The sequence below is a fragment of the Durio zibethinus genome, chromosome 4 (genome assembly GCF_047325235.1).
Source record: "Durio zibethinus cultivar Kanyao isolate XHJ-2024 chromosome 4, ASM4732523v1, whole genome shotgun sequence".
Taxonomy (NCBI): Eukaryota; Viridiplantae; Streptophyta; class Magnoliopsida; order Malvales; family Malvaceae; genus Durio; species Durio zibethinus.
Genome location: NC_143165.1, coordinates 2,054,577 through 2,079,753, shown reverse-complemented (window position 1 = coordinate 2,079,753; position 25,177 = coordinate 2,054,577). Strand labels below are relative to the sequence as shown.

The following is a 25,177-nucleotide window of genomic DNA, read 5'->3' as shown; positions in this document are numbered from 1 at the left end:
CCCTATTTACCCAACAAAGCTTGGTTAAATTTTCCCATATCTTTGAAGCCCATTCCACTATCTTCTTTGGAGACACAGTTTCCCCCAACTTAACCAATGTATGCCTTGTTTGTTCTTGTTATGGCTCCACCAATACTTGCTTAGCAAACCATCTATTTCTGTGCACAATGTTTTTTGCAACTCGAAGCAATTCATCGTGTAAGTGGGCATGGCTTGTAGAATAACTTTTACGAAAATTTCTTTGCCACCCTGAGACAACATTTTTGATGTTCCTCCTTGTATCTTTTTCATGATTCTATTTTTCATTTCCTTAAAGGCTTTTTTCCACCCTTTACCTATCATAGTTGGTAATCCCAAGTACTTATCTGGATTTGATAATAATTGAATGCCAAACACCTCTATCACCACTTCTCTTTGTCCTTGATTTGTGTTACTACTGAAAAATAGATTAGACTTTTCAAAGTTTATCATTTGGCCGAATCCATTTTGGTATCTCTACAGCATGAGCCTCACCTTTTCACTTTAGTCCCTATTTGCTTTTACAAACAGCATACTATTATCAGCGAAAAACAAGTGAGTGATCCTTGGTCCATATTGGCTAGCATGCACCGTTGTCACCTATCATCAACCTGTTCCTTTGGCAATTTGTTAGCATGGCCGATAAACCTTTTAAGCAAATAAGGAAAAGATAAGGCGATAATAGGTCTTTATGTCTCAATCCTCACTCTAGATAGAATCTATGAATAATATGACCATTAACCACAATTGAGTAGGAAATAGAGTTGATACATTTCATAATAAGACCTACCTAATTATTCTTAAACCATAACTTAGTCATCATGGCTTTTAGGAAATTTCACTCTACCCTATCTAAACCTTGCTTATATCCCATTTTTGTGCAAAAGAACCCTTTTTCCCTCTTCTCTTAGATTTGAGAGTGTAAAGCAACTTACAGGCTACTAGAATATTATCAGTGATCAGCCTCCCAAGTACAAAAGCACTTTGTGACTCACTAATACAAAAGGATAAAATTATCTTAAGTCTATTTGCAATGGTTTTTACAATGATTTTGTACACAACATTACAAAGACTTATGGGTTGAAACTGGGATATAAACTTTGGGGATTTAACCTTTGGGAGCAAGACTACGTTTTTGCTATTGATACTATCTAAATTTTCCATACCATTCAATACTGCCAAACAAAACGAAATTATATCATGTCCTATTATGTGCCAGTAGTTTTGGTAGAAAAAAGCAGGCATGCTATCTGGTCCTGGTGCTTTGCTAAGGTACATTTGCTTTAAAGCTCTTAGAATCTCTTCTGCATTGAATTCTGTTGAGAGTAGATTGTTCATCTCGTCTATTACTTGGGTTTCAACAGTTTCAAGAATATCTTCAAAGTGGCGAGTTCTTTGTGAAGTGAATAGTTGTTTAAAACATTCCACCTTAATATTTTATATCTCTTCTTCATCTTCCCTCCAAACCCCATTTGAGTCCATCAGCCCCTTTACAGTATTTGACCTCTTCCATATTGAGGCTTGTGCATGGAAATACCTTGTATTTTTGTCTTCTTCCCTTAGCCAATTAACTTTCGACCTCTGCATCCAGAATGTTTCTTCCTCCTCGAGCAACTTGTTAATCCTTTATTTGGTCCGCCTTTCATTTTCTAGTTTGTCATTTGTTGGACCACCATCTTGGCATGTGTCCATTTTTTTGTATAGACTAGCTATCTCTTGTTTTCTACTTTGGAGTCTTCCTTTTTGCCATTCACTAAGAACTCCAACCTTTGCAATCTTATCCGTTAGGTCCTCCTGGAAGCCATTTTTTTAACTGTCTTTTATAACTCGTTCACAATCTTCCTCTTTGGTCCACCAAACTTTAAATGATTGCTTTTCTTTTTTTTTTTGCTATGTCTCCTTCGACTTTTGGGTCTATTTCCCTCTGTGTCTTCCAACACCAGACAATGATTTGAGACCGACCCTGCCAAATGTTTCACCATATACAAAGGAAATTTCATGCACCACCTTTCACGTGCTAAAGCTTTGTTCAACCTTGGCCTAATAAGTGTTTCAGTTTCTTTACCTCTCTCCCATGTGTACCTCTACCAATAAACCCTAGATCCATTAGACAACATTCATCCGTTGTCTACCTGAACATCTCTATTTGTTATGTTGCTCTTAGCCGATCCTCACTTTTTTCATAACCCTACATTGTTTCATTGAAGTCTCCCAAATATATCCATGGTTTTGCCGAATGTTGCGATAGTCTTTTAGTCAATTCCCCTGATTCCTTTATTTTGCTGGTCTGTGGAACTCCATAAAATCTGGTTATTTTCCTTTGATCTTTTTCTCTTCCCTTTACGACCTCCCTATCTATATGGTTTTTTGAATAGCTCAGCATTTTAAGTACAAATCTTTCTTCCACAGCATCATCAACCCTCTACTTTTCCCCTCTAAGCTAACTTCGAAACATGCATCTGTTCCACACTTCCTCCTAATCTGGTAAGCCTTATTCACATACAGTTTTGTTTCTGAAAAAAACAATACATGGGGACCTTATCTTTTTATTAGCTCACGCAGAACACGAAGTGCTGGCGGGTTCCCAAGCTCATGGTAGTTCAAAGCAATGCACCTCATTGTGTCGGCGGGACTGGGACCCAATCTCTGCCAATGATTCTGTAATTCCTTAGCTTCTTTCTTCCTCACCATTTGATCTCTTCCCTGGTCCATCAATTTCCATGTCACTAATCTGTACCTCATCTTCCCTGTTCTTCCTCTTTATAGCTTTGTTGTCTTCTAATTCTTGCTTTAAGCAAGAACACTCCCTGCCTTTCTTTTTCGGGTTGTCTTACAGTTATTATGTTGTTGGATAATTTTTGTATTCTGACGTTTTCTACATGCCACATTATTTCCCATAGCCGCACATACACTCTTTGGCACTTTACTTTCATTAGAGTACATAATGATCTTTATCTGTAGATCTACCTCATCCTTCATCTTCCCATCATTATGGATGTAATCCCTACATTTTCTTTCAATCATGTCTAATCTAGTTGACATGTCAGTGGCACTTAGTCCTGATTTTGCTCCTTCATTTTGGCAATTGCCTTTGCTTTTTATGTTTCCACATCTTGGAAACTTCCCATAGTTAGCATCCTAATTGTTGATTTTTTGCTATCTCCAATCAATATGGTATCTTCCGGCTCCGTCCTTTATGCATCCTCATTAGTTCTCATTGCCGCTGATTGCTTAACCTGTTCCTTCATGCCTGCAGCATCCATGCCAAATTGTTTATTCATATTGTCCTTATTTCACCTATAATTCTAGAAGCCTTTTTTCATTAGCGATGCCCTCAGCCAGTCCCCATACTGTTTTATTCCATCAAGATCCTCTATTTTTAATTCCTTTGATTCACATTCAGTTTTCCCATGCCCTAATCGTCCATAGATATAGCAAAATGTTGGTAATCTTTCATACCCTATCCTTTTTCTTATTGCTTCGCGTCCTCCTCTCGACAGTGTAACCAGGTGCCTTAAGGGTTTATGGATATTTACCTCCACCCTAACCTGTAGCTACCTTGGCCAACCATTTTGCTTATCGTCCACTTTTTTAAACACACCAATCTTATTTCCTAAGTTTTTTGCCATGATGTTGTTCATCATGCCCAGAGGTTTATCGTAGATTCTAACCTGGAAAATGGTGTGGTTGAAAACATACTCACTTGCTTTAAGATTTCTGTTTTAGTTTTCCATGACAAGCAGGTGCTTTTCAAAAAACCACGGACTGCCATCAACAATCTTTTCTTTGTTTTAATTTTTTTATTTTTTATAGCAAATTTGAATAAGAAAAGGTTGTTTTCTAAGTATGCTACTTAGAAAACATACTCATCATGCCAATCTCCATATTACTCTGAATGTCCCCACCATGGCATCGCTGTTGAAAGGCCTTTTAATCAATAATTTACTAATCACCCATTTTTCCTTCCCCTTCTTCTATCGATCATTTCCCTTCTTCATAATCAATATTGTCCTTTTACTCCTCCGTGAGTTTAAGATGTTTCTAGATGCCTTCCAAATCTTCTGTCATATAAATTTACTTTGAAATCTCTCCACAGCCACTTAAACACCCACCACCAGCCATTTAAGAACCCATCACCAATACTATTTATTCCCGATACTATTTCTATCTGATATTAAGACTAAACTTGCTGATGGCCATTCGTGAAAACTCTTTGCAAACTGAGTCAAAACCTTAGTAAACAGACGTAGACTCCTAAAACTCCTCTCACAAAAACCCAGTTTTGGAGAGACTCATATTTTGAGTAAGTTTGAATGCTTTTTAGCTTAATTAACTTCTAAAATTTTGCTACTCGGGTCATAACATATAAACTCGTATACTTATCGCTAGAATTGGATTAAAAAAGTCACTATCAATATTTTTTATTTAAGTGTGATTGGTCATCTAATTAAATTTGTCATATTCAAAGAAGAATCTCAAGATTGACTTAAATATCTTTAAATAGTAGATTCTGATCCATGAAACTAGATTTTAGGTTCAGAAGTACAGTTACGTGTAAAAAAAGTTATAGTACCCTTATAATGACCATCAAAAGATAGTATCAGTTTGATTTCAAATTATCCAAACCTTAAAAATATTTATAATTTATCAAAATATTTAATATTAAAAATTAATTTTAAAATTACTCCAATTGTTTGGTAGCAATTTAATATAATTCTCTTACCTCAAGAGTATTCATGGAGACTAATGTCTCACATTGAAGAGGTTCCGTCATTAGATTTATTAATATATTTTACTTAAGAAAATAGTTAGTAAAATCCTTCAATAGTTTGATAGGATTTACTTTAATGTATATCCCCCAATAGTTTGATGAGATTTTATTGTAAAAATATTTATAAAATTTTATTTTGAGAAAATTCATTAAATCTTTCAATATTTTGATAAGATTTAACTTAAGATGATAGTTTGGTAGGATAAAATATAAAATACTTTGTTAACAATTATTTTTTTTGTGAAAATTGATTTATGAAATTCTCAATAGTTTGGTAGAATCTATATTTAAATATATGAAAAATCCTCCAATAATTTGATAAGATTTATGAATTTATTTGAAAAGAGAAAATTTTATTTTTTTATATATTTTTTTAAACTGTTTTCCAAAAAATAAATAATAAAAATGAATATTTAATAAATAATAAATTGCTCAATTTAAAAAAACAGTAAAATAAAATAAAATAATTGAAAATAAAATAATAAAAAACTTAAAAAATAAAAATAAGAAAATAAAAGTAAAATAGAAAAAAGAAACCTAATGATTGAGTTGGGTTGAACCACGAGCAACATGCGAATGCTGTTCGGGTTCACATGAGTCTTGGGTCTTTAGAAACGACATCGTAATGGGGCCATATAAAAGCCAAGTTCCTTAGCTTTTCTTCAGAAGCTTCTGGTCCTCTTTCTCTCTCTAATCTAATTTTTCTCTGCCTTCTTTTTAAAAAATCTTAAAAAAAGTCATCGAAAATTGGGCAACTCGCTGGTTTTTGAAAAAAATTGCCAGAATCCTACTGAAAAATTCAAAGTTTGCCAAAAAATTCAAACATTCAACCTAAACCTAGATTTTTCAAAAAATTTTCAGAAATTTATATTTAAACCTAGATTTTTCCATAAATTTCCCATAAACTTATACCTAAATCTAGATTTTCAAATTTCAAATCCAAAACTTGAAAATGAAATCTAGAAATTCAAACCTTGAGAAATTCCTCCAGAAAATCTACTATCAGAAACTCTAAATCAAAAAATATTTCCTCCCAAAAATTAACTCGTCTTTTCTTTAAAAATTCACTCCTCATTTACCCAGAAATTAACTCGTCCATTTCCTTGCAATATTGTGTTTAATTTATAGCCAATCCTTAGTAGAAATTTTAGGGTTGAAATAGAACCAATTCAGGTTTGAATCTTGGGATTGGATTCTGTCCAAATAAAATCAATTTAAGCTTGAATCCTGGGATTGAATTATGTCAGACGTGATTTAGGCAAGGTTATGCAGGGCTAATTGATCTGATTTGGTTATGAATTAAAGATCTTTGATTATGCAAATTCATGGCTTGATTCAACGCAGATTAAGAAAAGGAAAGAAACATAATAATAATAATAATAATAATAATCATAATAATAATACACTGATTGATCCTGAACACATATGTGTGTCTACAAATTACAAAATATCTATATTTATATTTTATTTTATTAGAAACCTATTTTAAATATATTAACCAAAATTTTACAAAAAACCATAAAAAAATAAAACATAGGAAAAACTAGTTGAAAAAGCCACCTTACACCACTATGAACCACTCTCCATAGCTTATTACCACCCTCAACAAACACAGCCCAAATACTATCTAGCACTATGATATTTAACATTGCCTTGAAATGGAAAAAGAGGTAAGAAATTTTATGCTTATCTCTCTTTTTTTTCTCTGACTCTATTTTGTCTCATGCTATTTCTATCAAGAATTGTTTAATCTCTTAAATTATAAGCTTGTTCTTACATTTTATCTTTACTTTTGTGAAAAAGTCAAATTTCATAAAGATTAAAGTTTTTTTTAAATGATAAAAAAATGAACAAATAAGATTTAACGATTTACTCTCAACGTAAAAAGTAAATTCACTTTGTAGTTATAAAAAATCAATACACATATTTACTTTCCTGAACTGACAATTAATATTAGGTAGCGTTTGGTATCATTTTTAAAATCATCATGTTGATTTAATCACTAAAGTGATCTTATTACTAAAGTGATCTTATGAATCGTGATCTAGAATCATGTTGTTTGGTTAAAAATAATTAATTCTTGATAATTAAAGATAACTGTATTTTGTATTATTAGAAATAAAACATTATTTTGTTTGAAAGTACCAAAATAACTATGTATATTATAATAGCTATATAAATTAATAATTTTAATCTTATTTAAATATAATAATATGTATATAAAATATTACTAATAGTTTATTTACTTTATAATAAATATAATTAAATTATTAAATTAAAAATATATTTATGCATAGTAAGCTAGGTTTAATAGTATAAATTATGTAAATATTTTGAATTAAAAAATAAAAATAATATATTAAAATCAAAAGATTATATTATAAATAAATTTTAAAAATTAAAAAAATCACACAAAATATTTTTGAACTTATTACAATAAATATTAATTTAAAAATATAAAAATTATAATATAAAATAATAACAATTAATTTTAAAGAGTAAGTTTTTAATTCATATATTAAATGGGTAATATTGACTATTATTAATTTTATATTTCATTTCATTTTGATAATAAAAATTTCTTACCCTTTTAGATTTGAATTAAATTACCTTTCAAGATAACAAAAATTTAATCACTCTTTGATTTTTCATTTTTTTAGATAAGAATTAAATCACATTACAAAGTGATGATCTAATCACTTTTTGGTGATATAATATCACGGTAATGTAAGATCATTAAATAGTTACCAGATACAATGACTTAATTATCATGCATAAATCATTATAATTTTTTGAATGATTATCCCGTATCAAATAATGATTAAAATTCACACAACTTAATAATTTCAATAATTTTAATAATTGAAACAACTTGCAATTAGATTTTATGGACGTATCCGCATTCTAACCTATCATAAAACAATTAAACACATTTGATCTCTAACAATATAAGCATGGAAACACTCTATATGTATAAATTATTATTACAAGCATGAAAACATTAATAATTCTGATTTTCCAAAATTTACAAAGACAAAACATAGCACAATATTAAGCACATCTCTGTCGTATTGGTTAGATTGGGTCGTCAAAGCAGTTGAAGGTTGTAAAAGAAAGGGGAACTTTGTAAAGAAAAACACAAAAGGGGAAAGAACAGAAGCGTAAAGAGGAGCAAAGATTGGGATTGCCTCGTATTTGGGAAACGTATCAATCTAACAATAAGCGACAGGTGATTCGATTTTAACCATTCTTGTTGCAAATGACTTTTTTGTCAGGTTGTTGGGGTTTTATTACATTTGCTGTTTAGTCAGAGTTTCGTATTCATTCGCCGTTGGAAATTGATGGACGACGATAAATTCGGAGTGTGAATATAATTTAAAATAAAAAATGATAAAAAATATAAAATTATATATAAATTTAAAAAGTAAAAAGTAAAAAATAAAAAATAAAATCTTATTTAATGTATCAATACGTATGATACGATAATTTTTAGTATCAAATTGTCAGATTTAATGGTAGTTGTGTGAATTTATAGTCTTTCCTTGAAATTGAAAGATGCTGTCTTTTGGCAGTGGTGTATGTTAGTCATGGGTGGGTCCTCCTTGTGCAATGTAAGTTACAATCATCTGCATGTAGTTGTAGTTTATCTATGGTAGAATCTGTGTACAATTTGTTCATCATAGAGACTAACTCCATTTTGAAATTATGGATGTTGGAAAATTTTTTGTATTTATTGAATTAATATTTTAAATAATTTTTATTATAACTATTGATTAGATTTATTAAATTCATAAGTAAAAAATTTAATTTTATTAAAAATTTTATGTGATAAAGTACAAATTTATCACTATACTTTTTAGAAAAACAATTAATGATAAATTTAGACCTAAGTAAGTGATAAATTTATACTTTATCTTCTATTTTATCTTTAGAGTTTTAATTTTATATTAATGTTAAAAATAAAAAATTTTATTTTAATTTGATATATTTTGCATATGAGATAAACTTTATTTATTAATAAAGTAAATCTCAGATAATATGCTTTTTATTAACTCAATTATTATTTTTATATAGCTACAAATTTTTGTACAATATACCACTTATGTTAAATATATAATTATTATTAAAAAATTAAATAAAAAATTCTTGTGCATGACAGTACATATCAGTTGAATTAAAATGAATCAAAAGTATTATTGAATTAAAGAAAAATGAATCCAGCTTAATTAGATTACAATCCAACTACAAGTACACATATTTCTTTCTTTTAAAAATTGTTTTTGAACATATTAAAGATTTAACCTCTAAGTTATTAATAAACTCATTTCATTTAGTAGGTTAATAAAATTTGAAAACCCTAATTTTGTTAGCTTATTGTTTAGTTCCTACAATGAGCAATACTAACTCTTTCTCATTCATTTATTCCCCAATTGCATGCCTATGCATGGAACTCAATGACTCATAACTTGTTCTATAAACCAAATCATTGGTGACCATCGATACTTTCCTTAAAGATAGCAACATTTCGAAATTTTTTATATAAAAAATTGTAATTTGAAAATACGAGAAAGACTTTCAACCTGAACTACTTGGATACAACCCTTTGCAAGCATCCTCCTTATAATTCTCATTCATGGAGCAGTAAGTGGCAGTAGATAACAACAATTAAATAGTAATTACTAAAAGAAAGGACAGAGGGTGGCCAAAAAAAAAAAAGAGCAGAGGATGTTGATAATAGCGCACATGGAGTCGAGGATATGCCGTTATCATCATAGAGTTAGAGTCCATCACGTTTCCGTACACTCCTCTTAAGTCACAAGAGTTGAGAGTTAAGACCCACCATTGTAGCTGACACAGTGACACATGCATATTATAAAGAAAAACCCATTTCTTTTTCTTTTCTTTGTAATCCTTGGGCCCTTTCCACTTTCATTTTTACTTACTATGTATACTAAATTCATATAAGGCAGTCTTCCTTTGTTGATTTTAATTTTCTTTTGTAGAAAAATGCTGCCTTTGGTTTAATAAGTGTCTTATCTTCTTCTTTCTCTATACACTCTCTGGAGCTCTAAACCTTTGCTTCTCCTTAATCCTTTTAATTATGGATAATCCAGTTCAGGGAAAAAGTCATTCTTCAGGTTTTTCTTTTTCTTTTTTTTTCTCACCCCTTTTTGTGTATGATTTGGTTTTATGTTCTTGGTTTTGTCATCATTTTTTGGGGTGGTTGAAGTTGTTTGATTTTCCTTCTTTTTGTTGGTTACTTATTTTACTAGGAAAAAACTATTTCTTGGTTTTCTTGTTTCTTGAAGACTCTATCTTTTTTCTTTCTTCTGTCTTTAATTTTATTTTCTTCCCTCCTTTATGGATTTTTTTTCTTGTTTAAACTAACCAATTTTTCATTTTCTTCTGGTTTTACACTTTCTAAATTTTCACATTTCTTCACATTATGTAAAAAACAAAAAATTGTCCTGGCTTGCAATGATTTCTTCATTTTATATTTTTAAAACTGGTTAATGGGTTTTCCTTGATTTTGCAGGGCATGAGAGCCATGTAGTTCATCTGTGTCACAAATGTGGTTGGCCTTTCCCAAACCCACATCCAAGTGCAAAACACAGGCGTGCTCACAAGAAGATCTGTGGAACCATTGAAGGTTACAAGCCAGTTGACTCTGGGGATATCACCCATACAACTGCTTCTGATGATGAACCACTTTCTGAAGAGGGTCGCAAAACCCCAAGTGAGTACACATGTCTTATTTCCTAATTGTATTGAGCTCCACTTTTTTCATAATTATGGTCTCTTTCTATACTAGTTCTGATCTATATAAATGGACTAGTTCGGGGCTAATTGTTGGATTTTAAAGAGCTTGTCTGGATGCATAAGAGTTTTTGTTGAGCTAATTATCAATTGTGTTAATTTTGGTGAATCTAGTTGCTCAAGTTCCAAAAGTTATGGAAAGTAGTCTGGGAAGGCAGGACAGTTTGGATAATGTTAGCAAAGGAGACAAGATTGCTGAGAAGGATCAAACTGCCACTATTTCTGTTAAAGATTTTGAAGACACCGGTAAGTTTTTTTTATGAGACAGACAATAAATTGATGTCGATTATTTTGAGTTTGGACATGTATGCCTGTTAGATGTTCTAATTAATAGTTTGTCTGAGAAAATTTAATTACGTGTAGAAGAATTTGTTTTTGAATTTAACCGTGTATCTAATTTGCATGTATACAAGCCTTAGCTGTAGTCTGTCTCCATTTCTTTAGTTTATAGCTATTATCTAAAGGGTCCGGTTAACTGGTGTTTGTAGGCACTGTTTAAGAGTAGTTAAAATATTATTTAAGAAAAGCCAAAGTTTACATTTGTGAAATATAAACCTGGAACTCATGCATGTTGAATGGGATGTGACATAAATACAAAATTTGATTGAATTTTTGCATGAGAAAGCCATTGTTTTTGTTAAAACTCTTCATGATCTATCAAACAAAGTGTAAAGCATAACCAGAAGATCCAAATGTTTCAAAGGACGAAAGCAATAATTCTCTTTTACATCACATGTCATGTCATGACTTGTGTTTGATTTTCAGGATTCAAGTCAACTATAATAACAAACTTCGTTTTGGACAATAAAAATAACCATATCAAACCAAGTAGAAGCTTATTTTGTTTTGTCTGAACCAGTTTAAACCCGACTTCCCATGAAGTTTTGTGTTGGAATTTACTGCTTTGAGCGCTTCAACGATCTGAAATCTAGTGTATATAGTAGGTTAAACTTACTCAACCACATCACAGCTAAAAATACATGTATATTACCAATTCTGTCATTTAAATTTAGAATAAAAGAAATGAAACTCTCACTAAATTCACTGTGCTTTTCAGGCGGATAACATTGATGGAGGTGCTAGTTGGTATATTTTATAGTGTAAATGTTGATCTAATTTTAACAATTTGGTTTCATTTACCTATGCAGATATCCTTCAACCGCCTCAGAATTCAGCTGACAGAAGCCAAAAGGAAAATCCTGTTCCGAAAAGTATGCCTATGCTGTTGATGGGCACACCGGCGCACCAAGATCTTGGCTTGAGCTATAGAAAAGATTCTGAGAGTAGAAATGGTTCAGCTAGTGATGTGTTCCCCATCAAAACAGAAGCACTAGTGAATGTCTCAGAAGATAGTAGGAAAGTCAGTGCTGGTGATAAGGTGGCAGAATGCTCTGTTAGGCAAGAGAATAATACCAATAAAAATGAAGGAAAGTTAAACAAAAACCTATCGGGTGGCTTGATTCTGCCTAGCGAACATGCTGACGAAATATCTGAAACAGTGTCTATGTCCAAAAAGGGACTGAACATAACTTTAGATATGGTTTTGACTGACAATACGGTTCAACTGAAGGAAGAGTTTAGTGACAGGTTGGCTTCTAAGATATCCACGAGTGAAAATGGTGAGCAAGAGACTGACGGAGAGGGAAACCCAGGAATTAATTTAGAAAGAAACTTACTGGATGTTGTGGCATCAAACAATAAGCATCCAAGTGTACCATCTGAAAAGACAGAGGATATAACTTCAGAGTCTGGGTTGGCTGACAAAATTGTTGAATTAGAGGAGAATAGTAACAAATTCACCCGCAATATGGTCATTGATGATCTGTCCCCGAAAGCTGAATCTGCAAAAAATATGGATGCTTCTACAGATATCTTTCAAATACCTACTGATGCAGTACAAGGAACAGACACTGCCACTTCTGTCAATTCAAATGAGGTCTATGACAAAATGGAAAAGGAAAATGAAAGTGTTTATGTGCTCTCAGTTCCTGATGATATTCCTGTTGCAGACAATGCTGTAATCAAGCTTGATGGTTTTAAAGACCATAAGAGAGTGAAATTACCCCAATTGGAGGCCTTTGCTTCTGAAGAAATAATCATTGATAAGGAAGATGGAGTCAGTGACCATGTTTCTCAGGAGAAATCTGATGCTTTCCAGTCAAATCAGCTGGATGAAGACATAAAGGTAGGTTCTTCATATATGCATGCTGCTGAAGATAGCTATAGACTAGGTGGAAATAATGAGTCTATGGTTAAAGAAGTGGTTATTGAGGGGGAAGCTGATGTGCTTCAGATCAATAAAGGGTCTGCTGTTAATGCTGATACAACTGAGGATGAGAAGGTCTGTCCTCTTAAAGAACAGCAGCCTATTGAGGCTATGGTTAAAGAAGTGGTTGTTGAGGGGGAAGCTGATGTGCTTCAGATCAATAAAGGGTCTGATGCATTAGGGTCTCCTGTTAATGCCGATACAACTGAGAATGAGAAAGTGTGCCCTCTTAATGAACAGCAGCCTGTTTATGTTTCTGATGATTTACAGCCAATAGGTTTCTCAGGAAGCATGATAAATCTTTTACCTGCCGTGAATCCTGTGACTGCTCATGCTGTTGCTCATGCTGACATTGAGGCTAGAGGGTTAGATAATGAAGTTGGCGGTGATGGTATGGGATTTCCTGAAAGGTCTAGATCTGGGGCAATTGATATAGCTGGAGTTGACAACACCAGAAGAATTGATGATGAAAATTATGTGAAAAATGCTGTAGCATCATGTGAATCTACAAATAATTCTTCTTTGTCCCAAATTAATCCAGCATTTAACTTGCATGAAGTTGACAACTCTGATGATATTGCGACAAGAAAAACTGAAAAATATGATATCAATGTGGTTGAAAGTGGAGATGGACTGGAGGAGGCATGTGCTTCAATGAACACCAACTCTATATTTGAATCCATTAGCACTCATCATCAACCCCCAGCTGTCTTAGAGGAAGTGAATAATGACTATGTGAGAACCTTACCTGAGACAGAAGGCCCACAATTGAATACAGTTCCAAACAGTCAAGATGACATAAAGGAATCTGAAAAAAAAGGGGATAACAATGTACAAGGAGAATCTGCTGGTGAAGATCTTATGGCTTCTGCGTTAGGCAATACTGGAGGAAATGAGTTTGAGAGAACTTCAGTGGACCAATTGAAGAAAGAATTGATGCATTCACCTTCATATGCTGAGCCTACCATTCAAAATTCTGGTGCTGTTGACGATAGCCATACCAGGGAGTCCAGAATGGGTGCTTCTCGGATTAGCACTATAATTTTGCTGGGGCAGGCAGATAATGGCTCTGTTAAACCTCCACTTGATACAACTGTAGTTGATGTTTCAATTGAATCAAGTAGTCAAACTGATAGTTTGGAAGGCCACTGGAGATCTGTTTCAGGTACATTAGCATCTTCTTGCTCATTAAATTTGTGGTGAGAACCTTTTGTGATATAAACTTGTCTTAGCATGATGAGGAATTTCTAATTTGACTTTCCTAACTATTTACAAACTTATATAAAGTTTAGAACCAGTTCAATCTGAAATAGGCTACTCTAGATTGTAGGATACACAATCATGTATTTAGTATTTCTCGGAATAGTCTTGATTTAGATGGCTTAGATTCTGTTTCTTGTTTTGCTTTGATTAATTACTGTATCATTGCATTTTCCCCCCTAAACCTTAGTTTATTGCTTAGCATAAAAGTGGGGGCGTTCTGGTCCAAGAATTAAGTCCATTTCTTGTTTTTGTGCATGTAACAGTTCTTTCAACCCAATCAAGTAACCCAGCTATGGTCGACACTGAAACTTTACCATCAACTGGTTCACATGAAGTTTCAGAAGCAGAGAAAGCCAACATAAAGAATTCAAAAGTTGCATCTGAAGAACAACATTTTGATAAATCAGGTGAATTTGAGCCACCATCTTTCTTGACATTGGTTGAACCTGGAGGCCGTGATGAAAAAGCTGCTGCTTCTGAAATTCAGAAAGTACAGAATGCACAAGACCCCATAGCCACACCTCTGCAAGCTGGTTGGTTTCCTTCTCTTACTCATGTGGCATACGAGTCTCCAGGAAGAAAGAAGAATGAAGAGATCATAGCAAAGTTAACTAACCGGAATGGGAAGCAGCACACTCTGAAGAACCTACTGGGTGAAGCCAATAGTGAAACAAAACAGAAGTCCCCAAACTCAAAAGAAAACCCAGCTGTTGTAATTCCGAGAGAGGAGAAAGTAGCCAAAGATAATGGAGCCTTGGTTACCAAAGTTAGCTCAATTGTGGGCCCTGACACACCTGTATCTGAGCCAACCAATATGGAAGCAGGGAAAGAATGGAATTCTCCTGCAAGGTATCCAGCTGATATTAAGAGACAGAAAAGGAAGGTGAAGGGTAGACCACTCTGGGTACAGTTTGTATGCTGCTTATCTGTAAATTAGGATTATAAATGCCGCAGGACTGAATTTAGAGACATTATTGAGTGGGAATGACTTCTCGATTCATCTTAATAGTTAAGGTATTTTAGCTTCAATTTTTTTTTTTTTTCATAAAGAGAGGATAACTATTTATAATAAAATATCAGCTACAGATTCCTTTATATAAGGAAGTAGAAGAAGTATCCTCGTAAGCTAATTGAAGTTGTTTACAACCATTAATATCTGATAGAGGCAGTGATTGTGAAATTTTTTTCACTGTCAACAAAGAATCAGATTCTACTAAATTCTTTTGCACCCATCTCCTGGCCATTTTTAGCCCTATAAAAATAACATATATTTTTGTGATAAACGGAATTGGAAGTCGTCTAGCAGGCGAATTACTGCTAAAAGCCTCCAAATTTTTACATTGTTGAGAATTATCACTCGTTGTATAGTTATAATTCTGTCCACAAGGGAACCAAATGTCTCATGCTCTTTGCATGTCATTGGTCAAACAACCTTGTTTGCGTGTGCCGGTGAGACAGGCTTGTGCACCTGTGTTCACTCAAAGTCTCGTCTTTGCCTGAAATGTTGTTCATCTTTTCAACCCATAACCCAATCCATCTTCTCTTTTGCCTCATTTTCTTCATGTTCTTGCAGTCATTATTAGTAAACTACATATATTAATTAACAGGGAGGGACAACACTCTTACCAGAATTGTTCTGCGCAAAGAATTGATAATCTAGAACATAAGTATCAGTTGCACATAAACCTTTTGTTCAAGTGACCGAAAATGGGTCTAGAAATTCATATTCCTCATAATCTTTTATCTGCAAAATATTTCATCGTATAAGAACCTTCAGCTGAACAGTACGTATCTCTCTGCAAATGATTTAACACTTAGGCAGCCATAACTTCTCAATAAAATAGGCAAGTGAGCTAGTGCAGGCAGCTTAATCCGAGATTAAAGAGGGTATTGGGTTTGTGAATTTTTGTTTTTCTGGATAAATGGATTTGTAAGCATTACAAGCACAACCTCTGCTTTTTGAAGCGTCAATGGAGTGTTTTTGTAGAAATTAATCTAGTGTAGTGACTCATAAAACTTTGTTCCTTTAATCTAAAACTATTGATTCGGAACCGTTGGGCACTGCACCAAATTTGTCCAAACGGTTTCAAATGTTACCATTCCACCAAAAAAGTGTAAACCACACTGTACCGAGGCAACATTTAAATTCAAATGAAGTCGTACTCTTATTGTATAGTCTAAAATTCAATGATCTTTTTTTATCATAAAAAAAAAAATCCAATGAAATTCTTCTTACGTACCAAAAGGAGAAAATTTGTTTCTATATTACACTTTATATTATTAATTTGCATACAAATTTGAGAAGACAAATTCAATAAATATATATGATCTAGAACTAATTACAAAACAAAGGTAATTAGCCGTACATTTATTTAAGTAGTAATACAACGAATCATGCCCAAATGCCTAAAAAAAACCTAATAAATTCTTTATTTTTTTTACACAATTTCCAATTAAATATTTTTATAAAAGGTTTAACTCTCAAAGGTTATTCTAATATTTTTTTTAATTAATGAAAAAGAGGAGGAATACTTTGCTCATGCCTGAAAAAATTCTGTGGATCAACATTGGTCTTCACACGAACCAACCTGTCAAAGTTGTTCAAGAAATACTTACGACCCCATACACTTGCTTGAGCGAAACTTGTGTTTCCTTCATTATTCATTCCGATGTCAAGATCCCTATAATTGATATAGGCTTGCCTTGGAGATTTTGAAACAAAGGAGCCCATATAACTATAAAGTCTCTTAATCCAGCTTATATACCTTTCAGATATTATATTCTCTTCTTCTTGCCATCCTGCGTTGTACACGATTTTGTACAAGTTGCCAGCTCTATGTGGGAATGGAGTAGCAGCCGATGGAATTTCATCCATTATACCTCCGTAAGCAATAAAACTTATACTAGCCGATGCTCCTTCTTCTTCAAAAAGTCTTGACCACATCCCCTGAAATCCAATTTCAGGAATGGGTTTCCTCACATAATCAGATTTTGATTTGAAGGAAGGGCTAAGAAGAGGACTTTGGTATGTCCTATCAAGTAAAATATTCAAGGTTTCATTTGGAAGGTTGCCCATGTAGAGAATAGATTCAATCCAACTCATTTCAATGCAGTCTTCCCTCACTAGTCCCAGTTCAGGAAATCTCTCTTGCATCAATGGAACCAGCTCATCAATCCCACCAAGAAACGAAGCATGAAAGGAAGCTAGAATTGTTCTCTTCCCATCTTCACTAGAATTCACCCTTGTTAGTGTAATTCCGGAGTAAAATTCATCTGGAAGCTTGGGTGCAACGGATTGCCAACGATGAACAAGCTTGGTCGCATTTTGTTCCAAGGTCTTGTTGATTGTGAATACAGTCACAATTGATGGAACCGAAACCAACTGTACTTTCCATGCAACCACAATTCCAAAGCTACCCCCACCACCACCTCGAATGGCCCAAAACAGATCTTCTCCCATGGATTTCCTGTCAAGAACTCTCCCGTCAACATCAATAAGTTGTGCGTCAATTACATTATCTATTGCAAGACCGTATTTGCGGAATAATAAGCCATAACCTCCTCCGCTCAAGTACCCTCCAATTCCAACAGTGGGGCAAAGACCAGCTGGAAAGGCAAGAGTGTTGCTTTTATTAGCAATGTTGTAATACAGTTCTCCTAGAACCGCACCTGATTGAACCCATGCAACTTTGTTTTCTACATCAATGTCAACTGATCGTAGATTAACCATATCAACGATGACAAACGGGACTTCAGATACATAAGAAAGACCTTCAAAATCATGGCCACCGCTTCGAGTTCTAATTTGGAGCCCATGTTTTCTTGAACAATAAATTGTTGCTTGAATATGGGAAGCATGGAGCGGTGTTACAATGACCAAAGGTTTAGGGGTAGATGGTGTAGTGAATCTGAAATTTCGAACGGTGGCGTTCAAAACAGAAGAATAGGAAGAATTATTTTGTGTGAAGATAACTTTAGAAATGGAAGAGGAGTCGTTGGAATGAAGAGAAAGGCAATCAAGAAAAGTCTCATAAGCATGAGCTGAAGTTGCCCATAACAATGAGAAGAGAGCAACAAAAAGAAATGTTGAAGACATTGAAAAGTGAAGAGATTTCATATCTTTGAAAGTGATGATTTTCGAAACTGATGGTTTTGTGCAGAGTTTATGAAGAGCTCCCCTATTTATAGATTTACATAACCAGAACGGTGCTTTGAGCCGCAACAATGCATTTGGAATTGAAGTTTCTTCAAACGCGGAATGAGTTTGGAAAAGGGATGGCATTCAATATAACATGTTGATCTATATGTCATCACTTCCTCATGAAAACCTTCATCATAAGCAATGATGGCATTGGGGGATTTGACGCACTCAAACTAAAATTGCCTGACTTTTATAATCTGATCAAATTGGTAAATGAAAAAAAAAAAATTTCCCATTGGCTTTTTCGCAGAAAAAGAATGTGAATAGAAATCGAATTTAGTGACTCTTTAACTTTTTCAACCGTCATAAATAAATAAATAAATAGTTTTATGCTATTTACGTCTGCCATCGTGAAAAACCAATTTATTATGCCAATTAGATGACAATTTGGCCTAAATTGTCATTGAAAAATCTACATTCCAGAGGATTCCAAATGGCATACAGAAAGGGTAAAAGCTCCATGGGAACACTCCCTTAAGCATTCTTCCACAATAAAATGAAGTTTCTTTTACTTTTTGTACGATCTTAATTACAAATCGAAATTAATTTAAAATTTTTAAAATTAATAATGAAGGTCATATAATCACTAATCTCAATTGATAGTAAAACAATCGATGAGGCAAAACCTACGGACTCATTTGGTTTTAGCATTATTGTTATATAAGTGAGATTAAAATGTTTGTTACATGTCCATTTATTTCCCATTTAATGTTTTCGACTCTTTGGATTTGTTGATTTGATATTAGATCTGATGTTTAAAAAGTATGAGCATGAAAGAGTTTATACGCTTAATATCCTTTTCAACTAGGTCAATATAACGATACGAGAGTTTAAGGATGTATTAGAAATTTCAAAAAAAATCCCATTTAATTTATGTCTCTCTATCTCATAAATATTATGATTTTATTTTATTTTAAATATATTATTAATTAAAACATAAAAAAAAAAAATCTAACCACTTTAAATGAAAAGGTTTTCAAACATACCTTTATAAAAAAAAAAAAAGTAGTTTAATATTTAAAATATAAATAATCAAATTAAGTTGAAAAAGTTTAGGCAAGAAAAGTGATGGGAGTAATTTTATCTTATCATGGACAAGCCAAAAGAGAAATTTGTCATAAGACAGAGACAAAGTCAAAGTCCCCCATATTAATATTTTCATGTGGAGGTTGGTTGTTCCCATGAAAGTACCATTGCTTGGACGATATGCTTCCTATTATCTTCAACCATTTCTAGATTTCTTGTTTTTAGGGTAAAAGTATGAGCCTACAACATAAAACCTCCGACTTTCATGTAGATTTCTTTTTTGTTTTACTATATATTTTGGCAAAATAAAATTCAACAATTACTGGCGGCCTAGGTTGGGTATAATTCCAGGAACAAAAATTAACTACTAGTACTTGTTAATATTGAAATATATTTGTTGTTTTATAAGAACAAAAAGTAAAATATTAGTAAAATTAAAAAAAAATAAAAATTTATTACTTTTTTTGAAAAAAAATTATAAGATTATATATATTTTTGACACATTCAGTTGAAAACCGCGTAGTATATGCAGTTGGGAATAAATATAACTTGAAGATAAACTTTTTTTTTTTTTGGCCAAAGAAAGACTTGAAGATAGACTTTAATAAAAGTCTTAATCAGAAAATTCTAAATGTGACTTTCTACTTTCTATTTGAGGAAATTAAATTCAACATATTTGACACTATTAAATTCTTTCAGGCAATTTCTCCTGTGTCTGGTGCAACGATACTTTCATCTGACTTTATTAAATTCTTGAATTTAATTCTTCTTGAAAATGATTGCATCTATATAAATTAATTAAACCCATATGATATCAGGCATGACTTTAGTCTATCGCATGAAAAATATTTGATTTTTACTAAAAAGATCTCTGGATAATTTTAAAGCAAATTCTTGCGCAATGCCTTCAGTGACTTTTAATAAAAATGGAAAAGTAAAAAATAATAAAATTCTTAAAACCTAATCTTACTGAAATTTTACTAAAATTTTCAAACACTCATATCTAAAAAATATATATAAACATAATTTTTTTTCCAAAAAACTCCAACAATTGCCTATAAACATAAATACAAAAATTCATAAAAAATCACATATAATAAACATGTTGTTGTTTGTATGAATTTATCTTGACTTTAAAAAATTAAAAATTTTAAAAATTCTGTTGCTATTATTTTGTATGTTGATACATAATTTCCTTCGTTTGGGTCAGTTACGGTGGAAACAAGGAAGTGATAATGTGGGCTGTTATGGTGATTTAGAGTTAGTGAAGGCAGTGGGTCTAATTCTTGGTTACTAGTGAAGGTCTACTTTCTAAATATAAATGGCAATGGATTGGGTAGTTTTACTTTCAGTTATTGGTGGGTGGAATGTTTTAGAGTTTCAGGCGTTGGTGGTCGGCAAGAATGATGTGCAGTTTTGAAAAAGGTAATTGTCTTGAGGGGCTATTGTTGGTGGGAATCTAAGCTAATGACCAGTGAAGGGCCGATTTTTTTAGCTCTTTATGTGGGTAGTGATGGAGTAAGAGCTTAGGATTTTTTCTAGTTTTTTCTTTGTGAACCCCCTAGTTGTGGGAAGTCTTAACTCCAACCCTTTGGACTTTTTTAGGCCCTTAATAGAAGAAAGCCTCTAATCCTCTATAGGGGACTTAGTTTTTGGGTGGTTGCTATAGTGCAACAATGATTGTTGAACATATTTTGATCTGAGTGAAAGTTGTCTTTGCTTTGGTGTCTTTGATAAATTGTCTTAAAGTTTGAGAGAGATAAACATGAGAAAAAAAATACTGAAAGTAGGCTTGCATTGGGGGAAGGGACTTGGCTTTTAGAAAGGGAAGGCTGCTACGGCAACTAACCCTCTCCTTTCTTTTTTTTTTTAATTAATTCTTATCTGTTAATAAAAATGAAATTGAACTTTAAAAATGAATTTGAGCTCACAATTACACTTTGAGCCTTTATGCTAAAAGGTTTAAAAACAAATAATTCAAAACAAAATTTAAACGAACCCAATTAATTAAATTCAATTAAAATATTTAAATAAGTTCGAAACATAATATCCAAATCAAGCATAAAAATCGAACAAATTCAAATTAACCTAAACAAAAATAAGTGTCTAAAGAATGTAATATTTTTAAATATAATATAATTTTAAAGATATTGCCTAGATATTGGAGAAATGTTAAGTAATTATGTTTTACTATGAAATATTATCTTTGTTTTAAATAATTAGCTTGGGATTTTTTCATAGGAATAAATATTTCCCCTAAATTCTACCTAAATATTGAAAAATTAAAGGAAAAATATATTCTTTAGCGCCAAAAATTTTCATTTTATACTAAAAAAAAACCTTTAAAAAAGAGAAAATGATCAAAATAATAAAAATGATGATAAAATATTCAAAAAAAGGCAAAATAAAATTGATTATTTACATTATTTGATTTTTTTCTTTTTTTCATCATTTATTTATTTGCTTAGTATTTCATTTTGCAATATATGCATTTTATTTTACTAATAGTAAATGAAAAATATTAAAATGGTAATTTTAATAAAATGGTATTCTAAAGACAAAAATATAGGATCATAATTTTATATAAAGAATAATTTTAGATACCTTATCTAAATATTTGAGGGAATTTAAATAATTATTCTTTATCCAAAAAATATATGTTCGTTTTTAAAAAATTATTTTGAGAAATTTTCAAGTGTGAGAATAGATTTTCCAAATTCCACCTAAATGTTGGAAATATGAAAAAAAAATTTACACCAATTATTTTTCATTTATTTCAAAATAATATCTTTATTAAAAATGAATATGATAAAGTCTTTTTAAGAAAATAAAAGAAAATGGTGAAATAAAATTGATTATTTGCATCATTTAATTCTTATTGGCATCATTCATTTATTTCATATTGCATCATATTGATTTCATGTATTCATAAAAAATAAAAGTCATGAAATGATAATTCAAAGAAGAAGTTTTCCTTTAAAATAAACAAATAGGATAATATTCCTATCTAAATAATTCATGAGACTCTGTCTAAATATTAAAAAGATTCTTAACAATTATTATTTATAAAGGGTTATGACCTTCAATTTTAAGGATTATTATGGGAATTCTTCAGTTAAGTAATATTTTTTGAAATTTTGTTCAAACATCGAGGAGTTTAGGAAAAATTTCAAATTTTAAGATAGTGTTTGGTTCCAAAAAATAAAGTTATTTTCTGTTTTCATATTCTTGGAAAGTGAAAAGTATGAGTGAAAACGTATTTGATAATTAAAAATGAAAACAAATTTTTAGTAAACAAAAATGAAAATGGATTGCAATATGAAAAAAAGAAGAAGATATTTTCAATTGTGAAAACAAAGGGATATACATTACTTTTTTTTTTATTTTTTGTAAGTTGTCATATTTGAACACTTTTTAATGTTATTAATTAATTAATAATTATATTATATTTATAATTAGATGCCATTAATAATAGTATCATTGAATATTTTACTTATTTTATTATTTTTATATTTTTGGAAAATAATTTTTATTTTTATTTGCCAAATACATTTTTAAAAAACAAAGAAAATAAAAATTTTTTTTTAAAAATAAAAAATAAAAATAAAAACTCACTTAGGCTTTTCCTTTCCTCTTCTCATTAGGCTTTTTAGACTCTCTTTCTTCATTTCGGGCCAACTTCACTTGGGCCAAAAGTTTAGGCCACTTTATGTCCCATGTCGAGCCTTGCAAGAGCTCTTAAGTGGGTTATTAAATGGACCATTGTTGGGGCCAAACTTAGGCTTCTTGACTTGTAATTAGGCCTAAATTTGGGTCTATTTATACGCCCTATTTAGATTTCTAAATGGGTCACCTGGTGGTGTATGTAATGAACCTCTAAAACGGGTCATATAATGGGTCTAAAAATAATAATCCAGATCTTTGGGGTTAAATTATTTAAGATAAAATTAAATGTTTACATCAAGTTTTGATTTTTTTTCTTTTTTTTTATTGAAACTATCACGTGGCCAAGTAATGTTTACCATGTGTTTTGTACTTCTTTTCTATGCTTATATTTAATTAATTAAAAAAATATTCTCCTTGTATTCATGCGGAAACTATCATTAATTGATGATCAATGGTTGACGTGTTAACAATTTAACTCAATTATATAAAAATCAAATTGATTATTGTGTTACCCCAATTTTAAAGATTTAAGCTCCTATCACGATTTCAAAAAATATAATTTTGTTTTTTTTTTTTTGATAAACTAAAAAATCTAACTATTGAATTTTTAATTCTAAATATTATAAGTACTGAATTTATATTGCAATTGAATTTTTAATTCTAAATATTATAATTCTAAATATGAACTTTTTTTTGGCCAGTTGGCCACATAATTCGGGCATCTAAAAGTTTTAGAGAAGAACACTTTTCAAACTTTTTCTAGATAACTGCATAGTAGTTTTATGATTGTTTAAATTATAAATTATTATAATTACTATAATAAATGCTAAACTAATTATGTGAGTTAGATGGAGAGGTTAGGTGGTAAAACAGATCCTCTGGACCAAAATTATATTATCAAGTAATCTAATTTACAGTTTAATATTGACATTATTAACAACAGTTTTCAATTCGACATTTTTAAAATAATTAATTTTTTTTAAATGTTGATAGAGAGATTAAATCCTTAAGATTGACATAATACAAAGAATAATTTTGATTTTAACAATTTAAGGTATTGAACAACGAGGATTGTTGCGCTCTTGTGGATTAATTATAGGGATCAATTTGAATATTTATTAAAATATAAGGACAAAATATTATATATCTAAAACATGCAGTACTACGTGTTTGTAGTTTTAATTAATGTACTGCTCACACACACACACACACACACACAAAAATATACTACCAATAAAACCAAAATTTATGCAACAATAAATTCCCCATTTCCATGAAGCAGCTCGGCCAATTTCTCCTCCTTGCAAGCCGGTAGGTGGTTTAGAGTGATGAACGTCGTAGCTGAGAGCTTCTTTTCTTTCTTCTTTGTTGATTCGTTGGCTGGGTTAAAGATCAACACACGAATTTTCTTTTCACTTAATTTTGGGGCTCCAGCAATTGCTGTGTCAGTGCTGGTTTTGGCATTGTTAGCTTTGGTAGTTGTTTATTTGTTTGTTTATCGTTGTTTATATTTTTCCACGAAACAAACAAAAGAAAAAATATTGTTTGTTAATACGAATTGGTAAAGATCAATCTTAGTCACGTGAACAAGGTGGGTAAAATTAAAGAAAAAAAAAAAAAGGAAAAAGATTCTCTGCAGGTTGATAATTTGCTGATATATTTTCATTTAGGTATAACTTATTTAATTAGATTTCCTCACATGGGTTGCTTAGATCCCTCAACTAATCATCAATGAACATTGATATTGTCAATAAATGATTAATTTAATTGATTAAAATTTATTTTTTTAATAAAAAAATTTTGAATTTAAATTTTATTGATAAACATTTATTAAGATCATATTAAATATATAATTTATAATCATTTATTTTAAATTATCAAATATAATATATTTTATTTTAATTTAAAAAATTATACAATTTATCTACTTTCAATTTAAAAAAAAAAAAAAATGAACGTTGATGTTAGTTTATTTTTCTATTGTCTGAGTAGCATGTGCAGGTGAATGTGTATGCACGTTAACATGTTAAGTTGGCTTTATTTTTTTTTTCTTTTGAAAAAAAAAACTATTTTAATGTTTAGCCAGCATTGCACATGGTTGAATATTGCTGCATGTGTCGGCACCAATCGAGACTTTTTTCCCAGTAGG

General features: G+C 31.4%; 2 protein-coding genes across 3 annotated transcripts; one reads left to right on the top strand and one right to left on the bottom strand.

Annotated features, from left to right (window-relative positions):
* Nucleotides 1-9,788: 9,788 nt before the first annotated feature.
* Nucleotides 9,789-15,164, top strand: LOC111287279 (uncharacterized). The gene is made up of 5 exons (XM_022877693.2): nucleotides 9,789-9,927; nucleotides 10,326-10,526; nucleotides 10,721-10,852; nucleotides 11,755-14,037; nucleotides 14,399-15,164. The coding sequence occupies exons 1-5, from the start codon at nucleotides 9,891-9,893 to the stop codon at nucleotides 15,070-15,072; spliced, it is 3,327 nt and encodes a 1,108-aa protein (XP_022733428.2). The 5' UTR covers nucleotides 9,789-9,890; the 3' UTR covers nucleotides 15,073-15,164.
* Nucleotides 15,165-16,413: 1,249 nt separating this feature from the next.
* LOC111287280 (tetrahydroberberine oxidase-like) lies at nucleotides 16,414-18,292 on the bottom strand. Of its 2 annotated transcripts, XM_089759018.1 has the most exons (2): nucleotides 18,109-18,276; nucleotides 16,415-18,043 (listed from the first exon to the last, which is right to left on the bottom strand). In XM_089759018.1, the coding sequence occupies exons 1-2, from the start codon at nucleotides 18,171-18,173 to the stop codon at nucleotides 16,645-16,647; spliced, it is 1,464 nt and encodes a 487-aa protein (XP_089615144.1). In that variant the 5' UTR covers nucleotides 18,174-18,276; the 3' UTR covers nucleotides 16,415-16,644. The 2 variants fall into 2 exon arrangements, with proteins under 2 accessions (XP_022733430.2, XP_089615144.1); XM_022877695.2 differs by having other exon boundaries at nucleotides 16,414-18,292.
* Between the last annotated feature and the right edge of the window lie 6,885 nt (nucleotides 18,293-25,177).

What these genes read in the sequence shown, in the direction of transcription:
- LOC111287279 (XM_022877693.2), top strand. Translation starts at nt 9,891, where the DNA reads ATGGATAATCCAGTTCAGGGAAAAAGTCATTCTTCAG. An exon ending in GGGAAAAAGTCATTCTTCAG is followed by an intron (nt 9,928 to 10,325) that starts GTTTTTCTTTTT and finishes TTGATTTTGCAG; the next exon opens with GGCATGAGAGCCATGTAGTT. An exon ending in CCACTGGAGATCTGTTTCAG is followed by an intron (nt 14,038 to 14,398) that starts GTACATTAGCAT and finishes TGCATGTAACAG; the next exon opens with TTCTTTCAACCCAATCAAGT.
- LOC111287280 (XM_022877695.2), bottom strand. Translation starts at nt 18,252, where the DNA reads ATGAAATCTCTTCACTTTTCAATGTCTTCAACATTTCTTTTTGTTGCT.